The sequence below is a fragment of the Python bivittatus genome, unplaced genomic scaffold (genome assembly GCF_059951505.1).
Source record: "Python bivittatus isolate LINGU-HERP-01145 unplaced genomic scaffold, Pbiv_v1 ctg000220_np1212, whole genome shotgun sequence".
NCBI classification, from domain to species: domain Eukaryota; kingdom Metazoa; phylum Chordata; class Lepidosauria; order Squamata; family Pythonidae; genus Python; species Python bivittatus.
The window spans coordinates 11,637,332-11,663,611 of NW_028277048.1; the positions used below are offsets into that span (position 1 = coordinate 11,637,332).

At 40.1% G+C, this 26,280-nt stretch overlaps 1 protein-coding gene across 2 annotated transcripts; it reads left to right on the forward strand.

The window, feature by feature from the left end:
- The first annotated feature begins 1,247 nt into the window (after window positions 1-1,247).
- Window positions 1,248-11,159, forward strand: NXNL1 (nucleoredoxin like 1). 2 transcript variants are annotated; one of them, XM_007439912.3, is made up of 3 exons: window positions 1,248-5,186; window positions 8,768-9,091; window positions 10,229-11,159. In XM_007439912.3, exons 1-2 carry the CDS (start codon window positions 4,861-4,863, stop codon window positions 9,060-9,062), a joined length of 621 nt encoding a protein of 206 aa, XP_007439974.2. In that variant the 5' UTR covers window positions 1,248-4,860; the 3' UTR covers window positions 9,063-9,091; window positions 10,229-11,159. The 2 variants fall into 2 exon arrangements, with proteins under 2 accessions (XP_007439974.2, XP_087994024.1); XM_088137898.1 differs by having other exon boundaries at window positions 10,858-11,159.
- The last annotated feature ends 15,121 nt before the right edge of the window (window positions 11,160-26,280 follow it).

Genomic DNA, 26,280 nt, shown 5'->3' on the forward strand with positions numbered 1-26,280 from the left:
TTGAGTCCTGATGTCACATTAATTCTTTTGTGCAAACGTGATCCTGTTTGTGCTATGTAGAATCCAGAGGGGCGTTGCTGACAGATAGTGGCATATATTACATTAGAGAAGCATGTGAAGGCTCTATTCTTGTGTGTGTACTTGTACTTGCAATAGTACTAATGTTGTGATAGTCAGAAAAGATGCTACCAGACTCCTTCTGATTTTTTACCACTATAGACTAACGCTTTCCTCCATAAATCGTAGTTTTAGGTAAATTGACTAGCTATAAATAAGAATCAAACACACTGCTACTCCTAAAAGTTCTAATTAGAACTGGAAATACTGTACCTAAAACTGCAGCCTTCCTGCCCAACTTCGTCCATATCTGTTGGGGGTTGTACTGAGCTTAAATCAACAGTGCATAGGATTGCAAGTAATATCTTGATTTTTTTCTGATTTTTCAACACTAATAATTTTGTGATCAGATGAGACAGATGCCTGATGCAAATTTTTGCTATTGTTACTTCTCTCTCTTTCTCTCTCTACTTTGTTTTGTCATTTGTTACACTAGAATTCAAGGGATTGCTCATTTTTATCCTCAAAAAAACATTATGAGGTAGATATGCTTGAGTAATACTGATTTCTTCTCTGATTAAGCAAAGCTTTGATTATATAATTATCATCAGTGTAGCACTAAAGATGCTTGATTCATATCGAGGATTGTCAAATCTCTCTTACAGTTTAAAACTAAGAAATGGCTAGCCTTCTGTTATGACATAGCTACACAAACATTTTGAATCAAAGCCAGATCAGGGTGAAAAATAGTAAACTCCCAATACTTTTCTTAAACCCCACTGATTTTTTTTCTAAGTTGATTGACCTTCCAGTCATCCTTTTTCAGTTTACCTAATTTGAAAATGAATAACTTTGACGTTAACAGATTTATCAAAAATTGGCAATAGCTGAGAAGGGTCTGGGACACACACATAGAATTAGGGACAGATTACTATAGGACAGTTTTGTGTCTATAGGCCACAGGTTGAATGGATGTTTCTCAGTTGTCATAATGTATAAGCATACAACTGTGGCTGTAGTTCATTGTATTTTGAAAGACTTGGGATGATTTGCAACATGAGCAAGTCTTCTAAATAAAAAGTATTTTGGAGAGGTATTTATTTTCAAGAGAATGTGCACATTTCTGTGAGAGTGTATTTACTTTAGAGCAATATTTTGTTCACCAGAACAGCTGCAAAACCTTGAAAGAATACAATGTTCAGGTTATCTTTGTTTTCTAGCTAGAATACAAAGAATTTGTGACATTCCAGTGACCTTTACTCTACTTCCATTTCAAAAGTACTCCTGATTCCTATTAGTATTTGTCAGACTCTATTGTTATAGGATTCATGATTTGTTAGGGAGAGACTTTTCCCAGTCTTACATTATTAAATGAACAAAGAGCTACACTGTCCTCTTTGTAGTTCAGGACTGTAAAAAAAGCAACTCCTAGCAATAATTTACTGATTATGATAACCCCCACTGTTAAATGCAACCAAGGAGCTTAAAAATAAATTCATTTTTACGTCAGCCCCCACATACAGGGTTTCACATGACTTCCACCATCACCCTCTTGGGGCAGGTGGAATTTTCTATATTTACACAGTCTATCCTGTGTAGTGTTTTCAGTTACATTGATTTCCAGAAGGTACCACGTGACCAGTGTCATCCTATTCGGACATGTCAGAGATGGGTAATCATAATAACAACAACAATATATTAAACTTGTATGCTGCCTGAATCTCAGTGACTCTGGGAAGCTCACAACAATCAAAGAAATTATAATAAAACCAATAAAAGATAAATCGTGGCAAGCTCGATGAAGCGAGGGGTCTCACTCACCCTCACCAAGAAGAGCCAGGTTTTCACAGTTCTTCTCAACAACAGGAGAGTGGGAGCCATCTGGATCTCAGTGGGAGCCTCAGGGGGATCTCAGAAGGCAGGCGCTGTTACAGAGAAGGTGTGCTTCTGGAGTCCAGATACATGACATTGCTTAATCAAAGGAACCCAGAGCGCACTAACCTTGCAGGATTGAATGAGCCGGGAAGATGCTATGGGAGACAGGTGGTCCCTCAAGTAACAGGTCCTATGCCATGTAGGGTTTTATAAGTAACAACCTGTACCTTTTTGGGAGAATGTTTTAATTGCTGGTTTTATTGTATGCCGCCCAGAGTCACTTTGTGAGAGATGGGTGGCCATATAAATTTGATAAATAAATAACCATCATTTATTAAATTAACACAACCAAGTTTCAACAAGATGTTGAACAAATCATAATAGCTAGATTTGTATAACATGCTAAGCCAGAACCAAAATATGGCACAGCACAATATTTAAACTCTGTCTTTGCCTCGTTTTATGTTAGATATGAACAACAGTGTCTGCAGCAGGAGTCAAAATCTGCAAGATGGCAGGCATAGCACACAATTCAAGCCCCACCCCTGTTATACGTGTATCATTGAACACATATGCAAGGTGGCATGGATTGGAACCTGTGATGGAATAGAATTATGAAGGCCAGGCTCAGGGAGATAAGCGTGTTCTTAGTTCACCGGAGGAGCGTGGGAAGTTCAAGAGGATGAGGTTGGCACCTCCCGGAGGAATTCACAGTGTTGTGGCTGGCTGGCTTGGGAGCTAGGTTTCAGTCTGGGGAGATTTCTGTCTAGAGGTTGTTGCTAATAGACTCAGTAGAACTGAATTTGCATTGTCTCTCAGAGTTCTTTGGGCTAAACCTGATGCTATGGCCCTTATTCTCCTCCCGCCCCCGTGGACACACCTGAACAGCAAACAAACATTGTATTCTGTGTCTGATATTACATCCATGAAGGCCAATCCTGCAAAATAATGTAGTTAAAATGCCACTTCACAGTAGCGGTCAGCTTAAAGGCCCAAATCCCTGGTGGGCTTGGAACCTAGATACCTATTTTCTTGCTTATGAGCCTATCAAAATAATAATTGAAGGCTATTTTAGGTATCTCACATTTAAAGGGAAATTGATTAGAAAGAGAAATATTTATTTATGTACTATAATGAACTTGTCTGCTGCCTCAGTCACAACTGCAACTCTAGGCAGCTTACATAATATCAATGATTAGAATTCAAACAAAACAAGGAAAGAAATCAACCAAATAATAAAATTGCTAAAATCTACCTCGGGGGAACAAGAAGACCATAAAACATGCCATAAAACACATAATTTATTTTTTAAAAGTAAGGTCACAAACCATCCCACCCCAGATTCTTCTCTTTGGTTATTCCGCCTAGCAGGATAGGAACATTTCCTTTTCTCTTTGATGTTCTTCTGGATCAGTTTTCAAACCTTTGTAAAATCTAATTTTCTTATTATTATCAGGGACTACAAATATATGTCAATCCAACACAGCTTGTATTTTTATTCCCTGATTGTGCAGTTTTATATGCTGTTTCATCTTAGCCTATTTTTATATTGCTGTCATTTTTAAAAATAGCACTTAATGAATGCTAGTTGCTTTTTATATAAAAGAAAGAAGAAATGCTTTAAACTGATAAACTGATTCAGTTGTGCAACAGGTTGCCAGTATTAAGAATAAAAGTGCTGAAGGAGGGTGCAATGGTATGGGTCATTGTCTCATAATCTGTTAGCATGATAAAGAGATTTATGGCAAGCAAAATGCACTGGTCATATTCTTTCCAAATGGCTACTGTAAGAAGATTAAAGTACTGGCTATTTCTTCTATTAATAGGTAGGGGGGTAGATTCAGTAAGAAAGGTTATTAGCATTAGCCATGAATTAAAGTCTAGGAACAAAGTGGCTTCTTTTAGACTGTGAAGAATCTTCCCAGTGGTCTGAAGACCTGACAATAACAGCATACTACCTTCTCAACAGCAAAGTGGCTTTATGGTGAGAGAAAATCAAACTAAATTAAAGCAGGAATGTCTTGTTAATTTTTGCAGAGACAGCAAGTTCCCCATCCTCGCCTAGGAATTTCATTATACCTGGCAGGTTTAATAAATATTTAAGATCCATTCAAAGATGTAGATATTTGTTTCTCCTATTGGCCAGACCTGATGATTTTCAATGGCCTACCTGTATAGTACTAGCTAAGCCATCCCCTCTAGTAGCTACTACCATATAATGGCTTGCAATAGGGACATTTATAATAATTTACTATTCTTGGCCCAACCATTCTAGTTATTGTTAGAGGTAGGCTAGGACAGCAAGAAAAAGAGACCTGCTTAGAGTTGTGCTGAGTTTTGAATCTGGGTTTTAATTGTTTTTGTTCAATGCTCTTTTCCTTATACTTTCTTTTGGGGTTAGACTTTGGGGAAATGAACCTGCTCTATCCATTTAGCTGAATGAAATGGCAGATTTCCCAGGGGACAGAACAAACTACTCTACCACTTTTCTTTTTAATTGCTGAGCAGGTAGATTAGCAGAGCAGGAAATAGATTGAGCTATTTTTTTTTTCTCCTGTGATGCCTTGTTTCTTTTTGATGACCAGACAATATTTTAACACAAGGCAGCATTTAAAAAGCAAGGCCGCCTCCTTGTGCAATGGTGCAGTCTGCTGTTTTGTCTCTCCCCTCCCCACAGACAAGGATAAAGCCTGTAGACAGCAAAAGGGCATGTCATTGATGAGCGTACAGTATGTGTTTTTAGATTTGTCATTCCACTTTCTGAGCCTTTAGTGTGGGAGATAGGATAGGAGAGAGTCATTAAATAACGATGGCGAAAATTGTTGAATAATGTTGTCCCTCTTTTTTCTTTTCGGTGCTAATCTGAGACAGAGCCTCTTATTTATTACCTAAAAATGGTTTTTTAAACGCGGTAGCCCTCTGGTGGCCATGGCTGCCCTTTTTATCCACAGGAGCCTTATTGTGAACAACAAGGACAATGATGAGCTGGAACTGGAACGTGAGCTCACCCGGACATTAGAGAACAAAATCATGCTCCTCTATTTTGGCTCTGGTGAATGTCCTCGATGCCAAGAGTTTGCGCCCGTCCTGAAAAATTTTTTTGTGAAACTCACAGACGAGTTTTATGTGGAGCGAGCATCTCAACTAGTTCTCATCTATGTGTCATTGGACAAAACAGAGGAAAAGCAAGACAGGTTTCTGAAGACCATGCCAAAGAGATGGCTGTTTTTACCTTTCCAGGATGAATTCAAGAAGTAAGGATCTGAGAATTTTGTTAGGACAATGCCAGTATTCAGGCTGGGCTCGCAAGCATAGTAAGCCATGATGTGGTTTGTTTGGCTTTGGTTCAGCCACTGTGGTCTATAATCTACAGTTTATAACTAGCATTATGCCAGCTGTTTGTCAGTCAACAAACTGTAGTGTGAACCCAGCTTTAGAAGAATTAAGCATATTTAATGGGCGTAGTTTGTTGATAACTACACAATCACTGTAGATATGCCAGCAGCTTTTGGGAATATTAGCATGTAATAATATTTATCTTCATGCTTAAAAATCCTGCTCTGTGTATGTTAAGAAAAAGCTATGGCTAAAGGCCCAAGAGTTGGACTCCTCAGGATTTATTTAACTATTGTTTGCAAATGTCATAATGCCTGGGTTTAAACATTAATCTTAGCCAAAATGGCATTTCAGCTTAGCAATATATATACCCAGCCAAGAAACTGTAGTCAAAAGGGCGTCGGAGATTATCTAGCCCAGTGTTTCTCAACCTTAGCAATTTTAAGATGAATGGATTTCAACACCCAGAATTCACCAGTGAGCCATGGTGGCTGGGGAATTCTGGCAGTTGAAGTCCACAGTTTAAAGTTGCCAAGGTTGAGAAACACTGATCTAGCCCAACCTCTTGCTTAGTACACAATTATATTGTATCAGACAAATGATTACAGCAGTGTTTCTCAACCTCTGCAACTTTAAGATACGTGGACTTCAACTCCCAAAATTCCCCAGCCAGCATGCTGGCTGGGGAATTCTGGGAGTTGAAGTCCATATATCTTAAAGTTGCCAAGGTTGAAAACACTGGACTATAGTACTCAGCCTCTGTTGAAGTTCCTCCAGCAAAAAGAACCCACAAGAGCAGGCCAAGTCTCTACCTTACCCACCAATTTCTAGAAAGAATTTAGTAATGTTGTTTTTAAAAGGTGTTGCATTATTAAATTCAATGGGCTGTATTAACAAAATGGGAGGGGGAAAGTAATAATTCTTGTTCTTCACTATTGTTGTAAAAAACTAAACCATGAAAGCAAAATTTAGCACCATCAAACATATATGAGCTACAACATTTGGATCTTTTAATTTTGTATTTATTATTGTAATATTGTAATTTTAATTGCTTTTAATTGTTTTGTAAACTGCCCAGAGACATTTAACGAGATGGGGGGTGACAAATCCGATAAACAAACAAACAAACATGTATCATTAAATGGCTTTTTAAAAATATTAATTAAGGAAGGCTAAATGGATACAGAAGTAGATAACATGGTGCTCTCCAGATCTTTTGGACTACAGTTTATTTATTTAGTATATTTATATAGCAGCCTATCTCACAAAGACGTGACTCTGAGTGGTGTACAAACATAGCAACAGTTAAAAACTACATAACAATCTAAAAACAGTCAAACATAAATAAACATTTAAAAAAACCAAGATTGCAGGAGAACAACAGTCACATGACCTCATACAACCACCTTGCAGGCTCCCTGTGGGATCCCCAAGGCTGTTGAAAAAAACATGTTTTAAGGGCCTTCCAGAAGGTTAATGGAGATGGGGCTAACCTCACCTTGGGGGGAATAATGTTCCAGAGGGTGGGGGCCACAGCAGAAAAGGCACACCGCCTGGATCCCGCCAGCTGCAGCTCCTTTGGAGACCGAACCTGCAGCATAACCCTCCTGTTTGACCTGGTGGGATGGGTAGCTGTGATCAGGAACAGGCGGTTCCTCAGATAACCTGGCCCCATGCCTTGTAGGGCTTTAAAGGTCAAAACCAGCACCTTGAATTGCACTCAGAAGCAAACTGGCAGCCAATGCAGCTCATAGAGCAGAGGTGTAACGTGTGGTGGTCTAGTGACACACACAACTGTCTGTGCAGCTGCATTCTGAAGTTTCTGGGCGCTTGTCAAGGGCAGCCCCATGCAGAGCGCATTGCAGTAATCCATTCTGGAGGTGACCAGGGCGTGAGTGACTGTGAGTAGAGCCTCGCAGTCCAGGAAGGAGTGCAACTATTGCAATGTGCTCCACATGGGGCTGATGCTGACGAGTATTTGCAGACTTCAGCTGGTCCAAAATGCAGTACTACATACAGTATTGGGCACACCATGATGGGCACATGTAACACTACTGCTACATGAGCTGCACTGACTGCCATTGGGATTCTGGGTGCAAATCAAGGCTGCCGCCTTTAAGCCCTACTTAGAATGGGGCCAGGTTACTTGCAGGACCACATGGTTTCTGACCATCCCACTAGATCAAGCAGAGTGGGCATGCTCTGGATCCCATCAGTGAAGCAGTGTTACCTGGTGGGCCCCAAGAAACAAGCCATCTGTGGAACAGCCTCCCCCATGAAATAGCCCTGACCCTGCTAGCCTTCCAGAAATTATGCAGAACTGGCTCTTCCCCCAGGCACAGGGGCCAGGATGTTTGTGGGGTTCTGGTGTGGATGTTGTTTATCTGAAGAGCTGATCAGGTGATTTTTAGGGGCCTCCCTCAACCCAGTTTCTTTTAATGGATCTGTATGGTTGATTTTTATTTCTGTTTGCCACCCAGAATTCCTTAGGTAGGTGGACAGGTATATACACTTAATAAACAAACGGACAGGCTCCGAGCTGTTGGTCTAGAAGCACACTGGGCAATCTTGAGAAGGAAGCCTATTTTGAATCATGACTATAACGACACACCTCTAGCTGACACTCCTTTGTTATATAACATTGCTCAGCTGGATGCTGAATCAAGAGCTTCATGCTGGATCTTTCCAACTGCTAATCTGAATGTTTTACCTTCACCCTCTTGGTAAAGCAGGATTTAATCTACATGGCAGGGTTAGTAGGAACAGGACAGCCTAATGCTGAAAACAGCATCTCTGTGCTAAGTTTTCTGGGCCATAATATAATAATAGCATAATTTGCATTTCCTTCTCTCTGCTCTATATTGTTGCTGGAAGCGGGAAAATTAATTATATGATGATGTCACAGTACTAAGTAAGAGATCTAACCTGTTATTGGGGAAAGGGAAATAAGTTTACACAGAAATGCTTTAGGGAAGGATCCAAGGGTGAGCTGAACCCTAATCCTTGCTAAATTTGGGGAGATTATCAGAGTGCATTGTTAAAAATATAGTTTAATCAAATTAATGTTGAGACCTTGGAAGATAGCAAGAGAAATGTGAAAAGGAGACCCAAAGAAGGGTCCACTCACAGCAGCCTGGGTGCATTAATCTTTTTTTATCTCTCTAAACTCATTTTCAGAAGAGCAAGAAAAAAAAAGGTGAAGGAACCAGGATGTCTTACTAACTACTTACTACTTTTCTGCCCCCTCCCCACTGCAAGTGGAAAACCCCTTAAGAAATTGGCAGCACAGCCTTGGGGCTTCCATATGTTGGTGATAATATCCAATTATTGTATCTGAGTATAACTGCACAAAATGAATGAATAACTGTGAAACATCAAAATAGTTTTAGATCTGTGATACCTCTTTCAGCTTTCCTCCTATGGAGGTCCCGGTCTGTTCTCATCACACTCCAGTTCAGAATTTTTGGACCTTACTCTTTCTTTCTGAAACATTTCCTAGGGAGCTGGCATTAAGATTTTCAGTGGCACATCCCCCTGTGGTGGTAGTTTTGAAGCCAAATGGTGAAGTCATTGCCCCCAATGCTGTGGAAGAAATCAAGCAGCAGGGCATAGCTTGCTTCAAGAACTGGCAGGAGGCAGCTGATTTGGTGGACAGGAACTTCCTCTTGGCTCAGGACTTTGAGGATTTGACCCTGAGAAGTATCACTGATCCCATTCGGCGATTCAAGTACAAACTGGCAAAGAACAAAAGGAAAACGAGAAGTAAAGATGGTGATGAGGATGGAGTCTCCTGATGGGACATTTCTTCCTTTTGGAACTTCAGGTTGGTGAACTTGAGTCTTCCCAAACCATCACCTATGAACAGGCATATGTGTCCACTAGTTATCTACAACCACACTACCCAGACACAGAAATTGTTAATTGCAGGTATATTTTCAGTTTTGAAAGTCTAAAATCTTTTTTCTAAAAAAATCTAGAGCTCATTCTATGACATTATTATGTATGTAGTGTTTATTGTACAGTAATTGGAACATGGGATGAACGTATGTCATAATGCACTCAAGGTATACAATAGGGCTGTGCACACTTTGAAAATAATTCAGAAGTGCTTCAGACCTCACATGCACACAATACCTCCCAGCTGCTCATTAAACAACCCCTCTTTCTTCAGGCTTTCTCATGAGCCTGAAAAAAAGCTTGTCTATTTGACAGGGTGAAATTATTAAAGTTAACGTGACCCTTAAAGAAGCCACAACTTTTTTTTCATGCTTTAGGCAGAAGCCTGAAGAAGAGGAGATGTCTTAATGAAATAGCAGAGGTGCTGTGCTCATGCTTGCCAGATCCAAATCACTTCTTCCAAAATACAGTAATGTTAGAAGTATGCATGGCTCTAGGAGATCATCAGGGCTACGCTGAGCTCTTTTCCTGGAATAACAACAAAAACCATGCAAGATAAAAGTGAAAATGGCTTTGCTTGAACATTTTACTGTAACTCTTCCGTGCAGATCTACCTTCTGGTAGAATCCACCAGCACTTTATTGTCTGTGACCTCTTATTTAATTATGGTTGGGAAGAAACCCTTTCTCTCCATCTCTCAGCATTTCTTTTGGCTTTCTGGCACACATAGTCTATCTCCTTGCCAGGGGCCAACCAAGAGTTCCTCAAGCGATTCTTCCTAGTAAGTGGTTCTTGGAGAGGCTGCTACCAACTCTTTTAGTAGAGAGGAGGTTTTTCTCCCTGGCCGAACCAGGAAGTCTCTGTGTGTTTTAACTCTCAGGTTTGAAGCGACTATCTAAAATCTGATAGTTTGCCTTGCCAGTGAGTGCCACCTAAGGGACTAGCCCTGCAATGCAAGCATGCAAAGGTGTTCTAATAGAATAAATCCAAATATGCAAAGCCTAATGTGATGACCTAATACTATCCTTTTTCTACAGTCATCTCTCTTACTTTTCTTTCATAGGAACTCTGGATTAAAGGAGAACCTTCCTACTTTTTCTCTCAGTCACCATCAGCCACCTCCAATTTCCAAATAACTCTCTTTCTCCTAATTGCCAACATCTTTTCCTAGAGACCTGATGAAGGCAGGGAATTTTAACTCTATAGTACAATCAGCCCATACAATGGTGCTAATAAATTTTCAATCAATGAAAACCCAACTGCTGTTTTTAGAGACCAATTGTACATTTTACTTTATCTGAAACTGGAAACCATCCAGAGCAGGGGTAGGCAGAATTTGGACTGGAGAAGTAAAGACAGAACAGTATTGATTGTTAATAATCAGAAATTAAAAAAATAACTTAGATAATAATATTAGTTATGTGATGTATGGAATAATGAGTGGGAATTATTTTTTTTAAAGAAGTTTAACGCATGGCAGTTGAGGCAACACATACCACCCATTTTTATCAGACCCTTTAGAGAACATTTAACTAGGATTAGTTACAATCTCCCTGTTCTAGGAGATGAAATTCAGGAGCTGAAACATTAACTCATGTGATCTGGGTTTGTTTTGTTATTGCTATATTTTGATCTGAAATTCATAGTACTGTCAAATTAAGTCTAAGTCAAGAATTTATGTTTTTTTTCTAGCTATATTCCTAGTAATTGAGATCTACTGAGGTATTAAGAATTATGGATAATCATCATCATGAAAACCTACAAGTATTATTTTGTCTAATTTGCTACAGTGGATTATTTGTTTCTAATTAGTATGGGTCCTGTTGTTTTCCCCAACATGGGTGCCCAGTAATCTCGTTGTTTGATTAAATAAATAAATAGAATTAAGAAAAAGAATGTTGCTTAATTTCTTGTAGTTCTTTCTATGGTGATATATTTTCATGCACTTGTTAAAATGTTTTCTTTTTTTAGATCTAATATTACATCATGTGTTCTTAGATATTATCTTCCTAACGTAAGTCATGTGGTATTGAGATATCTGAAATCTGTTGAAATTGATACTAGGTTCTTTTCTTTTAAATTTAATAAAGAGAGGACGAAAGGGAAAAAAGCTTTACCTGCTGATTTTTGCATATTGGACTTCTGTTCCAAGAACAAGAACAAGCTGGGCTGTTTTATTTTGTTTTTATCTTTTTTCAGGCTTGTTAATAACATTTTTGTTTTCTTTTTTGATAAAAATCTTTTCTTTCCTGGTTAGATTATTTACAAATAAAAGGCCTCTGTTCCTGAATTTTGAATAGCAGCGTAATCTTGCAAATTAAACACATATGGCACAGTGTTTAGGAGGCTGAATACTATATTAGAAAGCTACTGATTTGTATTTAACTTCAAAGAATGAATTCACCATGTGGTCTTAGCCCATTCTCTGAGGAGTCTCAACCCCAACCTGCATATGGCAACCTGGTTCTACTTTACAGGGCTGGTACTTGGATTATAGCAACATAATTAAATATGGAACACTTTGGACATCCAAAAAAGGTCATGCTCTTAGCTGAAAGAGCTTCTCCACCTCAGTATATACTGACTTAGTCTTACAACAGCCTTGCAAGGCAGGGACAGGCAATCTTGTTAGCTCTGAGGGCTATGTCAGCTGTCAGATCAGGGGCCACAGAATGTGTGCACTTTCAGATAATACACATGCACAAACATTCATTGCATGTAGAATCACACACCTGGGTTATCCATCTCTACCTTGCAATAAGTATTATCTCCATTTTGAAGAAGTGCTGAAAGTCATAAGATAAATTTGCTTAGTATTACCTTCATGATCATGGTACCTTTTAGCTGCTTGGGGCTTCAATTTTCACCATCCTTGTGGGTATCATATTTTAGTTTTTTAACCATTTCCCTCTTTTTCCTCTCTCACATTAAATTTCTGCAATTTAGCCTTCAGGCAAAAGAACATTTTCAAAAATGCAGACAGCCCTTTTCCCGTTCAATTTTGACTCCCATTTGGGAAAGTTCTTCTTCCACCTGTGGCCTTTGAACCACACCCTGAACACTTTTCATAGGGATTCAGGTAGGAAGTGGTTAATAAGAGAGAGTAAAGCAGGAGGATTGACTTCCTTTTACATAGGATAGAGATACTGTGGGAAGAAGCCTCTGATTTCATCACTCCCGCAAAAGGAATGTGGAAAATCCGCACTGCCTGTCGTTCTTGTGTGTGTAACCCAAATGGCTCATCCATTCCCCACAGATAGGGGATGTGTCCTGGCATTTCCGCATCTAGTTCTCGGATGAGACTGAGACTAAGAATGGCAGGCTGCAGCTGGACACGTTCTGATCTCTTAAGGTACAGCGTTTCAAAGAGAAAGTGAGCAGGAGATTCACTTTTTGGGAAAGATGAGGCATCCTTCTCCAGACTTAATGTCACAATCTAGAGAACACTTTAGTTCAATCACCTTTTTGGGAACTCTGTAAAGAAGAGTTTCCTCTCTTTTTGAGGAACCATATTTTTCTCTCTACAGAAAATGCAGGGCTCGCTTTGGAGCTGGGATGGTATTTCCCAGAACTGTCAAGCTGGACATTTTATTGGAAGCCATTTTGTTCATCTTATAATGGTGAGAGATTGAGGACATCTATTCTTCAACCCATCTAGATCACTGCCCTCCTGAACTTCACTTGAATTATGAAGATTCTTCAGCTGCCCTTGGTGGACTCTGACTTATCAGAGGAATTGTTAGATTTTTGTAAAACGTCAGAAATATCTGTGTCTGGAAACTGAGGATCATGCACTGAGGAAAAGCACGCTGAAGACCTGGAGGCTTGGGGATTAATTGGGTTCATGTGCTACATCAGGTTCTGGAGCTAGTAGGATATTCCAGTAAAGAACAGAATAGAGTGTTTGCTAGCACTGAGGAACAGCAGTGGTGAATATAATCTCTGACTGGGGTCCGAGGACCGAATACGAGCATGGATCAGAATGACTTCAGCTGCCTTTGCAATGGCCTGCAGTCAGCACTGGACGTTCAGTCCTTAGCCAATAATCCAGAGCTCCTGAGTGCTATCTGGGCTTCTGTTCAGATATCTGCCACCCCGGAAGGCCTGGGTGGTAGTGAACTCTGCTCTAACAGGCTGCTTCAAGTCACCAAGTACCTAAGAGACATAGATGAAAAATTCCAGTGTTTCCGGGAACTTTTACAGCAAGATGGTAAGTACTGGAAGCATTTTATTGGTCTGTGTTTTGTGGATTTCATCTTGCACATCCCCTGGGAGCACAGAGGAGACTATTATCCCATGAAAGCCCTATGATGTAGGATGCCAATTGAATCACTTATTTCAAATTTTGCATTTTGTTTAAACCACAGTTCTCTTCGGTTTCCAGAAGTCCATTTTTTCCTCAAAGATATATTTAAATAGTGTCTCCCCCCCCCCCCCGCAAATATATATTAGAATACAAATTGTAAATACTTTTCAGCTTGCAACTTTTGGAGAGGTAGCGGATAGCCTAACTCATTGCCTGAGCAGATTATTTACATAAAATTGCAAAGACGTTTGTAGTTTATTATTCCCAAAATCTAGCATTGTAGTCACTGCCCTCATATGAAAATTGTGTTTCTGTATAACATAATACCAACTCAGAAGCCTTATGTGTTTCTCAAAATGCAGGAAAGATGTAAGACTTAGGAATTACTTGTCTGTAACTACATGTAATTAATTGTTTTACATGTATAGCTGGCCCCGTCTTGTTTCTGAGTTAAATAAAGACTCTTTAAGTTATCCCATTAAGACAGAATGAGGTTAAGAGCTAAACACTTAATGACCGCAAGCCTAGTGAAACCAGTGGGCTTAAATGTGCTTAATGATGTATTGGATATAGCCAGTGAATGTTATAGCTCCCATTGCTCTATTCTCTGAATTGCTGGCCTATGAATGCAACAATAATCCCCTTTCACATTTTTTTACAGATTTTCATATTTCAGATATTCTTGTCTCTCTGTAATAAACAAAAAGATTGTGCAGAAGATTTTTCTGACCTTGCTTTTTTCTTCTTCCCTCCCCCTATTGCTTTTTGGAGTGTCAGTTATAGGACTGATTTTTCTGAGGCATTTCAGAGGGATTCTTTGATCACATGTGGGGTAAAGGTGAATTGATGCAGAATTCTGCATCTCCTCTCTGAAAATGTAAAATTGATGTGGAGGACAGCTGTAGTAGTTATGTGGTATTAATCAGTAACCTGTTGTGCAATTCTGCATGGAACTGTTCACTTTAATAAAGTAGTACAACTAGGGGTATCCAAAATTACATGGCAGCCACAAAAAGCTAAATTGATCCTCAGTACAAATTGCCCACACTTTCATAGGTTTTAAAAGAGCCATCTTAAACCTGATCCTTAATCTGCCATGCATGGTTCAGCTTCTGGCAGTTTTAGCAAGTCTCATGGTGGCTCCAGGCCCTTAGTTTTTCAGATCTGCCAACGTTCCCACAACACGATAGCCTTCAGATATGTTGTTTGGCAGGTGATGATGGGCAATATAGTACAATAACACCTATAGGGTGCCATGTTGTAAATGGCTGTGATATGATCTTATCACCCCATGAGGGAACAGAGGAGCTACTTTGCAGCCTGTTGCTATTTGCAACCTATGGTGGCATTTCCTTGCCTTTTCATCATGGAAACGTTCTCTTCATATGAAAGAGAACCTTTTTCTTCTTTCTTCGAAAGAAGAATTTGAATTCCTTCCTAGCAGTGGGTTTAGATAACATTAAGAAGAGGAGAATAGGAAGCACCAGATCTGACTGGTAAGGCACAAGCAGGCCTGGTTCCAGATTTATGTGGGATGAGTACTGACCTCTCCCTAGACTATCACATCTGAGCCTGGCATTCTTGACTTGCTGACTTTCCCCTTGCACACTCACAAGCAAACATGAACATAAAAGGGTGTGGAGCAGCTGTCTGTTTCTTTTTCCCTTCATTATCCATTCTCATTCACAGGCTTGCCTGTCTGTTGGGCTAGTACTATAAAGGCCAGGAGCCACATGCCTTTAACCCAATGTTTCTCAACCTTGGCAGCTTTAAGATGTGTGGACTTTAACTCCCAGAATTCCCCAGCCAGCATGCTGGCTGGGGAATTCTGGGAGTTAAAGCCCACACATCTTAAAGCTGCCAAGGTTGAGAAACACTGCTCTAACCATTATAACTCTCTATTAGCAGATAAAGCCACAAGTGTGGAAAGTGGAGATGAGGGGAGTAAGGGTAGTAACATCCATCAGGGTAGCCGATCCTACGTGGCCTTAGGGTTTTCCCACACTGAAACCTTCAGTTGCTTGTCTTCCACGATAAATAGGTTGGAAGTCAGTTTAAGAAATCCCTTTCTGGATTTCAACCCCTCTGTTTTAGCCACAGTGATGACCTGATATTCTGTCCAGACCATGTTTACCAGGAGCCCAATTAGTGGAAACTTCCTTGGATTGATAAAAATAAAAAAATAAAAAGAAACCCTGTTTTGCCATTTTTCCTGTCCCTTGGACTACTTTGAATTCTTTTTTGTCCTTGTTTTGTAGCCATTGCTGCCTTGCATCATTGGCAGGTGTCTGAGGCTGTTGGATTCCAAACTCTAAAATACTAACTAGTCTTAATTCTAAAGTTCTAAAATTACTAATCCTATATAAAATTACTAGTTGGTATTAAATAAAACCACTAAGTAAACTATTTTAAAACTAAATAAAAAGGTATCTAAAATAGAAGAGTTAAGAGCTCACAAAAATGCTGTCACTCTATGGCCGTGTTACTCTGACCCCCCCCCCCTTGGATTACTGTATAAAAGAAAAGTGGCAGAAGCTTTGTCAGTTTCACTTTTGTATTTTTACAAAAAAGAAAAGACTCTTTCTCTGTAAAAAAGCAAAAAAGGAAGGAAGGAAGGAAGGAAGGAAGGAAGGAAGGAAGGAAGGAAGGAAGGAAGGAAGGAAGGAAGGAAGGAAGGAAGGAAGGATCCATTATTTCATTGTTTCATCAACAAACCTGTGAAAAATAAAAAAGCCCAGCTTTAGTTCTATCATTCCATTGGTCAACCTATTAAAAAAGGGGGGAAATGGCCATGGAGGGCACCAAGCAGTGACTGATGGGGAGGCAGCATTTTCTGCCCCAATGCACAATAGCCAATTGGAATGGAGATGTTTGCCTACAATGAAATGATGCACAGTGAGCAGCACTGCTTGAGCTGCACAAATTAGAAAAATGCTACTTTTGTCACTTTTCAGGAAAAGATGGGCAGATGTTGCCTTCCTAGTGGGTTGGGATTGGGCAAAGCAGGAGATTGTGCATTCATGGCCTGGAGAAACTACTATATTAGTAGCTGATACTCGTGCTGGGGCAAGCTGGTCTTGAGGATCAGCCCTTAGTCAAGACATTTGGCTCTGTGAGCTCTGCTGGGATCCTTGTTCCCCAACAGTTGCCCTGATATGCCAGGTACTGCCACGATGCAGGTCCTAAGTCCCACTTATTTACATGATGATACTGCCACTAATTTCCCAGTCAGCTGCCTTTCCCCCTCCCGCCATATTAATTAATTGAAAGAGGATGCTGTTGGGAATTTTTAGCCCTGCCTAAGATAGCACTGTTACAAATTCGGAGTTTCAGACATGCCAGCATCCACGTGTGGAATGATAGAAAAGGGTCATGGGAGCTTTCTCAAAATGGCCACCATGGCTGGATGCTTGTTCACAAAATGGCTGCTGTGGTAGGCAGAGCCAGTCACAGAACGGTAGCCTGGGAAGCTAAATTTCAAGTAATTCCCCAAGACTAAATGAGGATACAGCTGGGGGATGAGCCCCCCCCTCAAAACCAGCCTGCACCTTGGAACCCACATTTTTCTGCTCCAGCAGAAGGCCACTTCATGGAAAGATTGCTAATGCTGAAGGAGAGGCAGCTTCATCCTGCAGCTTGCCTAACAGCCAGGGGTGCTTTGAGTTTTGGGGGCAGCTCTGGGACTGAAGAGTTTGCTTAATCATGAACGAGGCCTGTTATTTGCACAAATGTAAAGCACGTGAGAAAGGATCACCAGATGGCGCCCAGCAACCAAAAACCGCTCTTGACCATTTTTCAGTCCCTCCCCTTTGCACTACGCTTACATCCTGTCTGGTTCTAGTTCCTACTCTCTGACTGACCCAGCATCTAATCCATCCTGTTTTGGTTGGTAATGTAAACTGCATTAGTAGTATTTTAAACAAGAGCTAAAATGAATTTTCACAGTATGTTGGTTTCACTGACAGCTTTTTTTTAATGCTGGCAAACGTCAAGTAAAAGCTAAGTTAAAGAATCAGGGGGGAAAATAAGTCTTTCTTCAATGGTTCTGTCAAAAACTTTCAGTGATAATGGAAAAATGGATCTAGTGAAAAGTAAATTATGTGAAATGGAATATCATCAATATCAGGTATCATATATATGTGTAATACAATATGTGTAAAGCACAGATACAGACAATACGGAATATGATTGATCCTTTGCTACAAAATAAGATATCTTTAATCAGGGAAAGGTAAACTAGTTCCCTCCAGAAGCTTTGGACTAAAACCACCAACCTCTTGACAGGCAGGAGATGATGGGTTCTGAAATCCAAGAACCCAGAAGTCACCAAGTTATCAATCCCTGCCTTAAATGGTATAAAGTTTAGATTCATATGTCTTGATATCATTTCATTGGGGGCAAAGCAATTTATTTTAGAAAAAAAATGGGTGCACAATCCTGCATTTTTAAGCTATACCTGGGTACTTAATTGTAATACAGAATTGGTAGATGGCAGAAGGGTGCTGAACACTTCACTGGGCCTATTATTCTCCCTCAGAAATAACCTGCAACCATTTTTATTCAGTGTATCTTCCAACAAGGCTTCAAAAATCAGAACTGAGCCTGACTTGGCAGGAGGTAAGATGGCCTTAGCCAGAGGATACACAAGTAAATATCTGTAGGTTTTGAATCAGTGGAGGTTCCTTCATTGCTTCCTCATGTTATCTTGGCAAGCTCACATTTAGAAATGGGCATTTGCTAAGATAATGTGTCATACATAGGATCTGAGGCACAGAACACAATATCCCACCTACTCTCATCCCAAAAGACAGTAGCTTGGGAATTGCAAGCAATAATGCATACGTAGTATCACTCTGCCAAATTAATGTTCTATATTGTTATTATTGACAGCCAGTTTGGTATAGTGGTTAAAGCACCAGGCTAGAAACCAAGAGACCATGAGTTCTGATTCTGCCTTGGGCACAAAGCCAGCTGGGTGACCTTGGGCCAGTCCTTTTCTCTCAGCCCAAGGAAGAAGTCAAGGGCAAACCACTTCCAAAAATGTTGCCAAGAAAACTGCAGGGACTAGTCCAGGCAGTCATCAGGAATCAAGACTGACTTGAAGGCACAAAATAAAAGTTATGATGATAATGATGATTTAATCATTATTATGGTTGTTATTACAGGAGGCATGCTTTCAGGCCCTGCTGAAATTAAACTGGCTGAATTGCTCCAGTCTGTCTCCTGCTTTCTCAACAAGTATCCAGTTTTGAATGCTCGTACCAGCCAACCAGCCATAGCCTCTCTTATCACATGTGTGAACGGTAAGTTTCTCACTTCAAATTCTCTCAAGGCTTCATTAACAACAATAACAACCGAAGTTAAGCTTGTCCTTCCTAGAATCAGGTTCTCTTCAGATGTATTAGACAACTACCCACATCAGTCTGTGCCAGGATGGCTAACATTCTGGGGAGCATATATATAGTACATGCTTTTCCCTTTGGGGATAGGCAAAGGTATGCAAACTGCAGAAAAGGAATTGGGAAAAGTAAGCAAAAGACACATCATAAGAAAAAAAGGAAATACCACTGGATGGGTCCTTAGATATTGAACTCTGCTGTCCATCATTCTTTGGTCAGTCACTGCTTTCATGTAATGCTATTTTTTTTTTAAAGTATGATGGAGAAGGATAGACTAGATTACCAGATTTAGTTACACCTGTGCTACATGCAGCATTCCTGCTGACTGTAAGGACACATTACTGGTCACTTTGGATACATTTTGGCCAACCACATGCCAGTTTTACCTCAAACATGCTTACACTATTCTATGCAAGCTAGGATTTCTAATCAACTGACCACCTTGTGAGCCAAGATACTGTTGCTTGCATTCCACCAACTAGGAAGTGCATGCAGCATTAGATTAGGAAACTATGATAGGAAATATCAGAAGATACTATAATGGTGCTAGAACATTGTGCCCAGTACTTTGAATCAGCATACAGAAGGGAGAATGTTAGTGTGCAACCTATTATGAGAGGTGATATTTGCCATAGGTCCCTGCTCAGATACTTCATTTTATTATATTTTATATCTATCCCTCTGTGCAAGGAGCATGAAGTGGCAGAGGTAGTTTCACAGCCTCATTTCCCTCTCAGATGAAGTTGGCTGAGAAGAGCATGATTGGTTCAAGATCACTTCATGTGAGCTTGGTGACTGAGGGCCTTTCCCCATTTGTATCTAGGCAGCCTCTTTTTTCTGCCATGTCTTCATGACATTGCATTTACCTCATCCCAGACCATTCCTAAGGTCCTTAAGTGTTCAGGAGTTAAAATAAGCAGGCAACAAGTACAGTAGTTTTGCTGTGGATACAGTCTGATATGTTTTACCAACCACTCTACTGGTGGCTCTGTTAAGTGACGCAGTCAAGCACCTATTGACCTCTTTAGATTGGTGTGGACCTCCCCATTCCCTGGGCACTGCCTCAAGGGCCCTTTTGGTATGGGAATGGGACAGACAGGGTTTTTCAAACCGGACTCTCTCCAAGCTAATTCTGGTTTGGAGGTCTGGATCAGCCCAAATAGTAGCTGACCAACCACAGCTGCAGAAAGTCTGTGCAGTGAAGTGGGAGGGAGAGAGTGCCATTTTCTTTGGGACTTCATTACACACAGTCCTCTCATCCCACACCATGCAACTGCTGTCCTGGCTGCTTTTGAACATAGGCTTAGCACTCTTCCTGCATTCAAAAGCAGCCCAAAGAAGAACTGAGAGGTCCATGTTAGGGATGGCATGAGCCAGGAGGAGTATTCCATTGCACTTTGCATCCCCTTGTGGGCCTACTAGCAGCTGATAGCAGCACAGGAGTTGCAAGGGGCAGCAGGAATCCTGCTATATTGTACACCCTTCCTGCATGTCTGTCTGGCTATTTTTACACAAGTAAAATTAGCCATGTTAACAGGTGATGAGGTATTGCATGGCACAACAGGAGAGCTCCCTCCCGCTTCTCCCTCCCGCTTCATCACATCGTCTCCCCCCCCCCCCCCCCGAGTCTTTTCCTTGTTAGACAAAATCTGGATATCAAAACTCACCTTCTCCTGGGCCCCAGCTCTATCTCACATTAAGTGACTGCTGTATATTTTCCCACTTGCTGATGGTGTTTGGTAGGAGAAAACAATTTTGAGGGTATCCATCCATCTCTTTCCTTAACATGCTCTGTATTTAATAGCAATATGCCTGTGGCAAGATAGAAATTGGCAATGGGGGCAAGGCATTTTATGCCAGTATAATTTTCTAATGGTTCAAGGGTGAGTTGGTAGCCATTTAAATGAACAACCCTGTGTGGGGATTCACAACCCGTCCTTTTTCTAAACAAATGGAGACCTAGCTTGCTTTACATATGATCACACCCCCAGTGAAACATTAATTATGTAAACCAATAGGATTTCATATGTGCCAACCAATGCACATGAAAAAAGGCTTTCAGAACAAACACAAACATACAGCTTTATTATTTAATAAGCACAATTGAAAGCATTATTACATATATGCATTAAACAGGAGAGGATTAATTTCACATACCTTTGTCTCTTTGGAAAATGAATTGCCGAGACTTCATGGAAAAAAACACTGAGTAAATAGAGTCCCAGAGACATATGAGAGGCAACACAGAGGCAATCAACGCATTATCAGTCTGTAACCAAAGTTCAACTAAGAGATTCCCAGAAGATTTAGAGCTTTTAAACCAGCCAGGACAGAGGCAGCCAACCTAGAATCCTGGAGGAAAAACTTGTTATTATGATGTCACTCTAGACCAGTGTTTCTCAACGTTAGCAACTTGAAGATGTGTGGACTTCAACTCCCAGAATTCCCCAGCCAGCCCTGTTGGCTGGGGAATTCTGGGAGATGAAGTCCACACATCTTCAAGTCGCCGAGGTTGAGAAACACTGCTCTAGACTTTTCTCTCCACAATGAGCATCAATTTTCAGTAGAGAGCTCTGGAAATTATGGACCAAGCACTGGTATTCATAGAATCTGGTGCTAACACATCCCTTTGCTTTGGCCAATAAATTGTTCTTTATATCACTGATCTCAAGGCCTTTCTGTCTGCCAAAAAAAGATGCTGGCTTAGCTAAGTGAGCAAAAGAAAGAGTTTCATTCATTCAGCCCACGTCACAGAGGTGGGACCCGCTGCCACCAAATCTCTGTCATATAGATGGGATCTAAGTCACCAAGGACTATTTACGTGAAATGTACATTTTTTAAAAAAGCAATTGGGGTCAGAAAAGTTGCTTAGCCATCCTTTAACTCTGGCCAGGTGTTGCACAAAACTTTTCTCCCTTTGTTCTCTGAGGATTGCCTCCAAAGAAGTTGAGTGTGGTGACTCCATAACTGCTTTTAGACATTTTTGATGAAGCAGCTGTCCCTTTTCTGACTGCATAGGGGCTTTCTGAGAAACAGTAGGCAACATTTTCTTTTCTAAGGAAGATGTGTAGCTCTTGTTTCTTCTTCAACCTCAGATTCCAGACCAATTTTCAGCACTGCTTTCATAGTGTGGTTACTATGAAAGAGTATTTTCTTGTTTGTCTGTTTTTATAACTGATATTCTGCTTTTCTGTTCATAAGGTATTCAAGGCAACTAGCAACAAAACAAAACAGATCTCAATAAAATCACATAGATTAAAACCCAGGCTAGTTTCTTCTTGAACTTAATGCATATAGCCACTTGATATGTATGAGAAACATCTATGGCTTGGAAATCATTGTTGTCCATTCTAAGCATGTGAAAACAGGTACAATTTTTCATAAGGCTTCTTTCTCTTTATTTTTTATTTTATAATGTAAGTTGCTGAGAATCATCTGGAGTCAGGCAGCCTCTAAATGTAATAAAATAAGTAAATAAGGAGCACCTGAGAAGGTGATGGAGACAGCTTTCATCACCATCCTGATGACCATAGTTATTAATGAAAGTAAGTCAGGAATGGATCTTGATTAGGCCTTCAGAGACATATCCTGCCTGTGTCAGGTTACGTGCTTTGTAAACATAGGTAAGAGTTTTGTCATACTAAATTCCTGCATGGAAGATGAGGCTATTTGGTGACCTGAGTAATAATAATTGTTGTAATCAACAAATCAAGGTTTTCCCCAATGTTTTCCTGTTATTCTTCCCCCTTCTGTGTCTTATTAAGATACAAAGCTGTACAACGGCACACAGATTTAGTTCGGGCGAATAGGTGGCAACCAATAAACTAGATTGAGAGAAGGGACGGGAAGGAGTAAAACTGTTGATGAAGACTAATAGAAGGCAATGATGCTACACTGGCGTAGAACAGGAGAGGAAAGGAGCCATATTTTGGATCTGGGTATGTGCCCTGGTAGTAGATAGCACAGGAGGGGGGGAAAGGGCTATTACTTATGAAGAATAGATGAGATGGTAAAAAATAAAGAATGACATTTACCAAGGCACAGTAAAAAAACAGAACAAAAACAAAATAATTATAAATCAATCCAGTACAATTCGCTCAGGACCCAGTAAACAAATATTAACACTGAAATAGCCATACAGCAACAACAGATTTAAAACAATGCTCTGGAACAGCATGAAGTGTATAAACAACTATTATAAATTAAAACAGGTGTTAACCTAGATCTACCAGCTAAATAAGTGCAAAATGGAACAACCAGACCGTACCCTAACTCATATAAAAAGGTCCTTAAACCCCCTCAAATTCCCACCAAGTCAAAGGGAGTTGATTCCAGAGGCATGGGGCCAGGTCCTAAAGGCCAGGAGCCTGGAGACCACAATCTCAGAACAAGCAACCAAAAGAAGACCCTACATAAAGAAACATAAAGAATGAACGGGGCTGTAGAAAGAAATAGCAGCAGAGAGATAATGGGGAATTTGTTTCCAGAGGGCTCCTATTACAAGCACCAGTGGTGGGCTCTGGCTAGTATAGGGAGCTATGAATAACCCTTCTTTTCCTGGGCAATACTGTACTATGCCTGCCAACTGGGGGGATTCTGTGCCAAACTAGTTCCCCAGGGCAATAATCATTTTTTCCTGAAGATACTACTGTTACATCAGATGTATGTAGTGGCACTATATTATTGTTACTGCTGCTCCTGGTGTTACTTGATTTTGTTAATTTTTTTCATTCCTTTTCAACAAATGAAACTCAAGCAAAATATAAGTCAGCACTTAGAATCCAGGCAAGCTCGTCTGAGAAAATGAAGCCTTGCTCATGGGCTTTCTTTAGAGCTTTTAGTTTTTTGTGGGTAGAATTTTACAAGAATTCAGTCAATGCCACTAGAGTAATCCCTTCCCTAGCGGTACACTTCTGCTGTTTACACAGATTGAGCTGGACAGCCTATTAAAAGAGGGAGTAGACAGGTCTATATCCATTTTGGGGTCTAGTTTAGGAGTGACCCCCCCTTTTTTTTTTTATGGTGGGCAAGATTCCTTCTGAATAATCTGTTGGGATTTGCATGCTGGCAGTACATAGGGCCAAAGCCTGAAGTGGGATTTGTTTAGATATTTTAGATACCCTCTCTTTCACCACACCATTTCCTCTTCCCAGTACTGCTGGCCCTTTTATTTGAAAGGGTAGCCAGAAAGGGTCAGATAGCTCCTGTTAGGGGGAAAGAAATCACTATTAACCAATTACTTGTAGAGAGCTTTTGAAATTAGGCAGAGGTTTGCCCACCATCCTAACTTTTGGGTAAAAGAGTTTGAAATATCATTGGCAAATAAGACTTGGAAAGATGGTTCCTGAGATATCTTTGGTGGCTTCAAGAATGCAGAAGTAGAAGCTCAAGACTTTATTTCCTCTTTCTGACTCACTTGTCATTCAGTTAACAGTTCTTCAAATAACTTTCAGAAAGTTAATGTTCTGTATCCAGCCAATATATATATATATATATATATATATTATACAGCATACACTGAACAGCACAACCATGTAGCTGGCATTGTGTACAGGAACATCTGCACAATGTATGGGCTAGAACTCCTAAGTCCAGATAGGAGATTCCACAGAAGGTTGTGGAGAATAACAGGGCTAAGATCCTGTGGGACTTCCAGATCCAGATAGACAGGCAGGTACTAGCCAATTAACCAAACATTGTGGCAGTAGACAAGGACTAGAAGACAGCAGTTGTAATAGATGTAGAGGTCCCAAATAACAGCAACATCAGGAAGGAGTATGAGAAGCTGGAGAAGTACCAGGGCCTGAAGGAGGAACTAGAGAGGATGTGGACAGGTAAGGTAAGGTAAGGTAAGGTAAGGTAAGGTAAGGTAAAGTAAAGTAAAGTAAAGTAAAGTAAAGTAAAGTAAAGTAAAGTAAAGTAAAGTAAAGTAAAGTAAAGTAAAGTAAAGTAGCTGTGACTCCTAAGCTGGGAGAGTGTCTCCAATAGATCCCAGGAACAATATCAGAAGAGTGCAGTGCTAGGAACAGCTAAGAAACTGCATAGAACCCTCAAACTCCCAGGCCTCTGGTAGAGGACCCAAGATAGAGGAAGATACATATCACCTACAGGGCTGAGAGGGGATATATATATACATATACATATAATATATGCCCTCTTGACCATGTGACTCAGGGTGGCTAACAAAAATTAAAAACAGGAAATAGAACAGAAAATTAAAACACATTGCACAGAAGACAGTTCATAATTTAAACAATTAGAACAGAATCACATAATTTCTTGACTCAGAGCAGAGTGTAACATATAATAGCTTGTAGTGGGAGATTCTAAACAGAAACTCTTTCAGTGTTATCCTAGAGGGTAGTTTTATTATTACAAGAATACTTCGGGGACATTCGTAAAATAACATATTACAATAGCTGCAGCTGTACCACAGAGACACAAGACTTGGCATTAAATTAGGTTCAGCTCTTTTTTAAAAAAAGAAGTCTGGTTTTACCTGCAGGCGTGTGAATGCTTGTATTTTCCAACTGTTCTTACTTACCAGGGACAGTCCCTAATTTGGGGAAACTTTTGCTGGTAAATCACTGTTCTTATTTTGGCTTTCACGAGGCTGGGGGGCTGGCTGCCTTTTTAAAATAAATCCAGGATATAAGCCCCTCCTGGAGATAAGTTGCAGAGTCAGAATTTTTTTTTTTAAAGTGCATTTGAATGAGAACTAAATGATGGGTTGATGACATGATGTGCTTGTGTATTTGGATTTGACTCTGGCAAACATCTCTTGAAGGTTTGATTCTATTTAAGCCCTTAAAAACCTATCTGAGCAGAAGTTATTACGGCACAAAGAGTGTACAACAATGGTGCATAAAAGGCACTCCACCTCATTATACTTGCTAGTCCTTATGATTTTTGTAAAGAATGCTAGATGAAATAAGCTATTATTTCATTCTTTTCTATTCTTAAGAAAGATCAATACTTAGATCAATTATAGCTTTAGTGGTAAAAGATCCTGTGTTCCTTTTGTTACATTGTAAACTGAAATCATCTAAATTCACCTTGCAGATTCAATGACTGGATTCACACATTGTGCTAATTTTTAAACCATGGTCTGCTGAATGAACAATAATTGGTTGGGTTCACATAATGGACTAAGCTATAGTTTTAAATCACAGGGGCTGGGTCCACATAATCCACCAAATCAAAATTAAGCAAACAGCACCCTGGTTGCTCTTTAATGCCCTTTAATAAGGTCACCTTGAACTGAAATAGTCATTTGTAGGCATATCACCACCACCACCACCACCACCACCTTTGTATTTGTACATTTGCCTTGAACTTGTATTTTTACCTTGTATTGTATTACCCTACTATCCATCATGCTGGAATGCAGAAGAGGTGGCAATTAAGAAC

Excerpts from the sequence above, each read along its gene's own strand:
- NXNL1 (XM_007439912.3), top strand. The coding sequence starts at position 4,861 with ATGGCTGCCCTTTTTATCCACAGGAGCCTTATTGTGAACAACAAGGAC. Across the intron at positions 5,187-8,767 it reads TTCCAGGATGAATTCAAGAA|GGAGCTGGCATTAAGATTTT; the intron begins GTAAGGATCTGA and ends AACATTTCCTAG.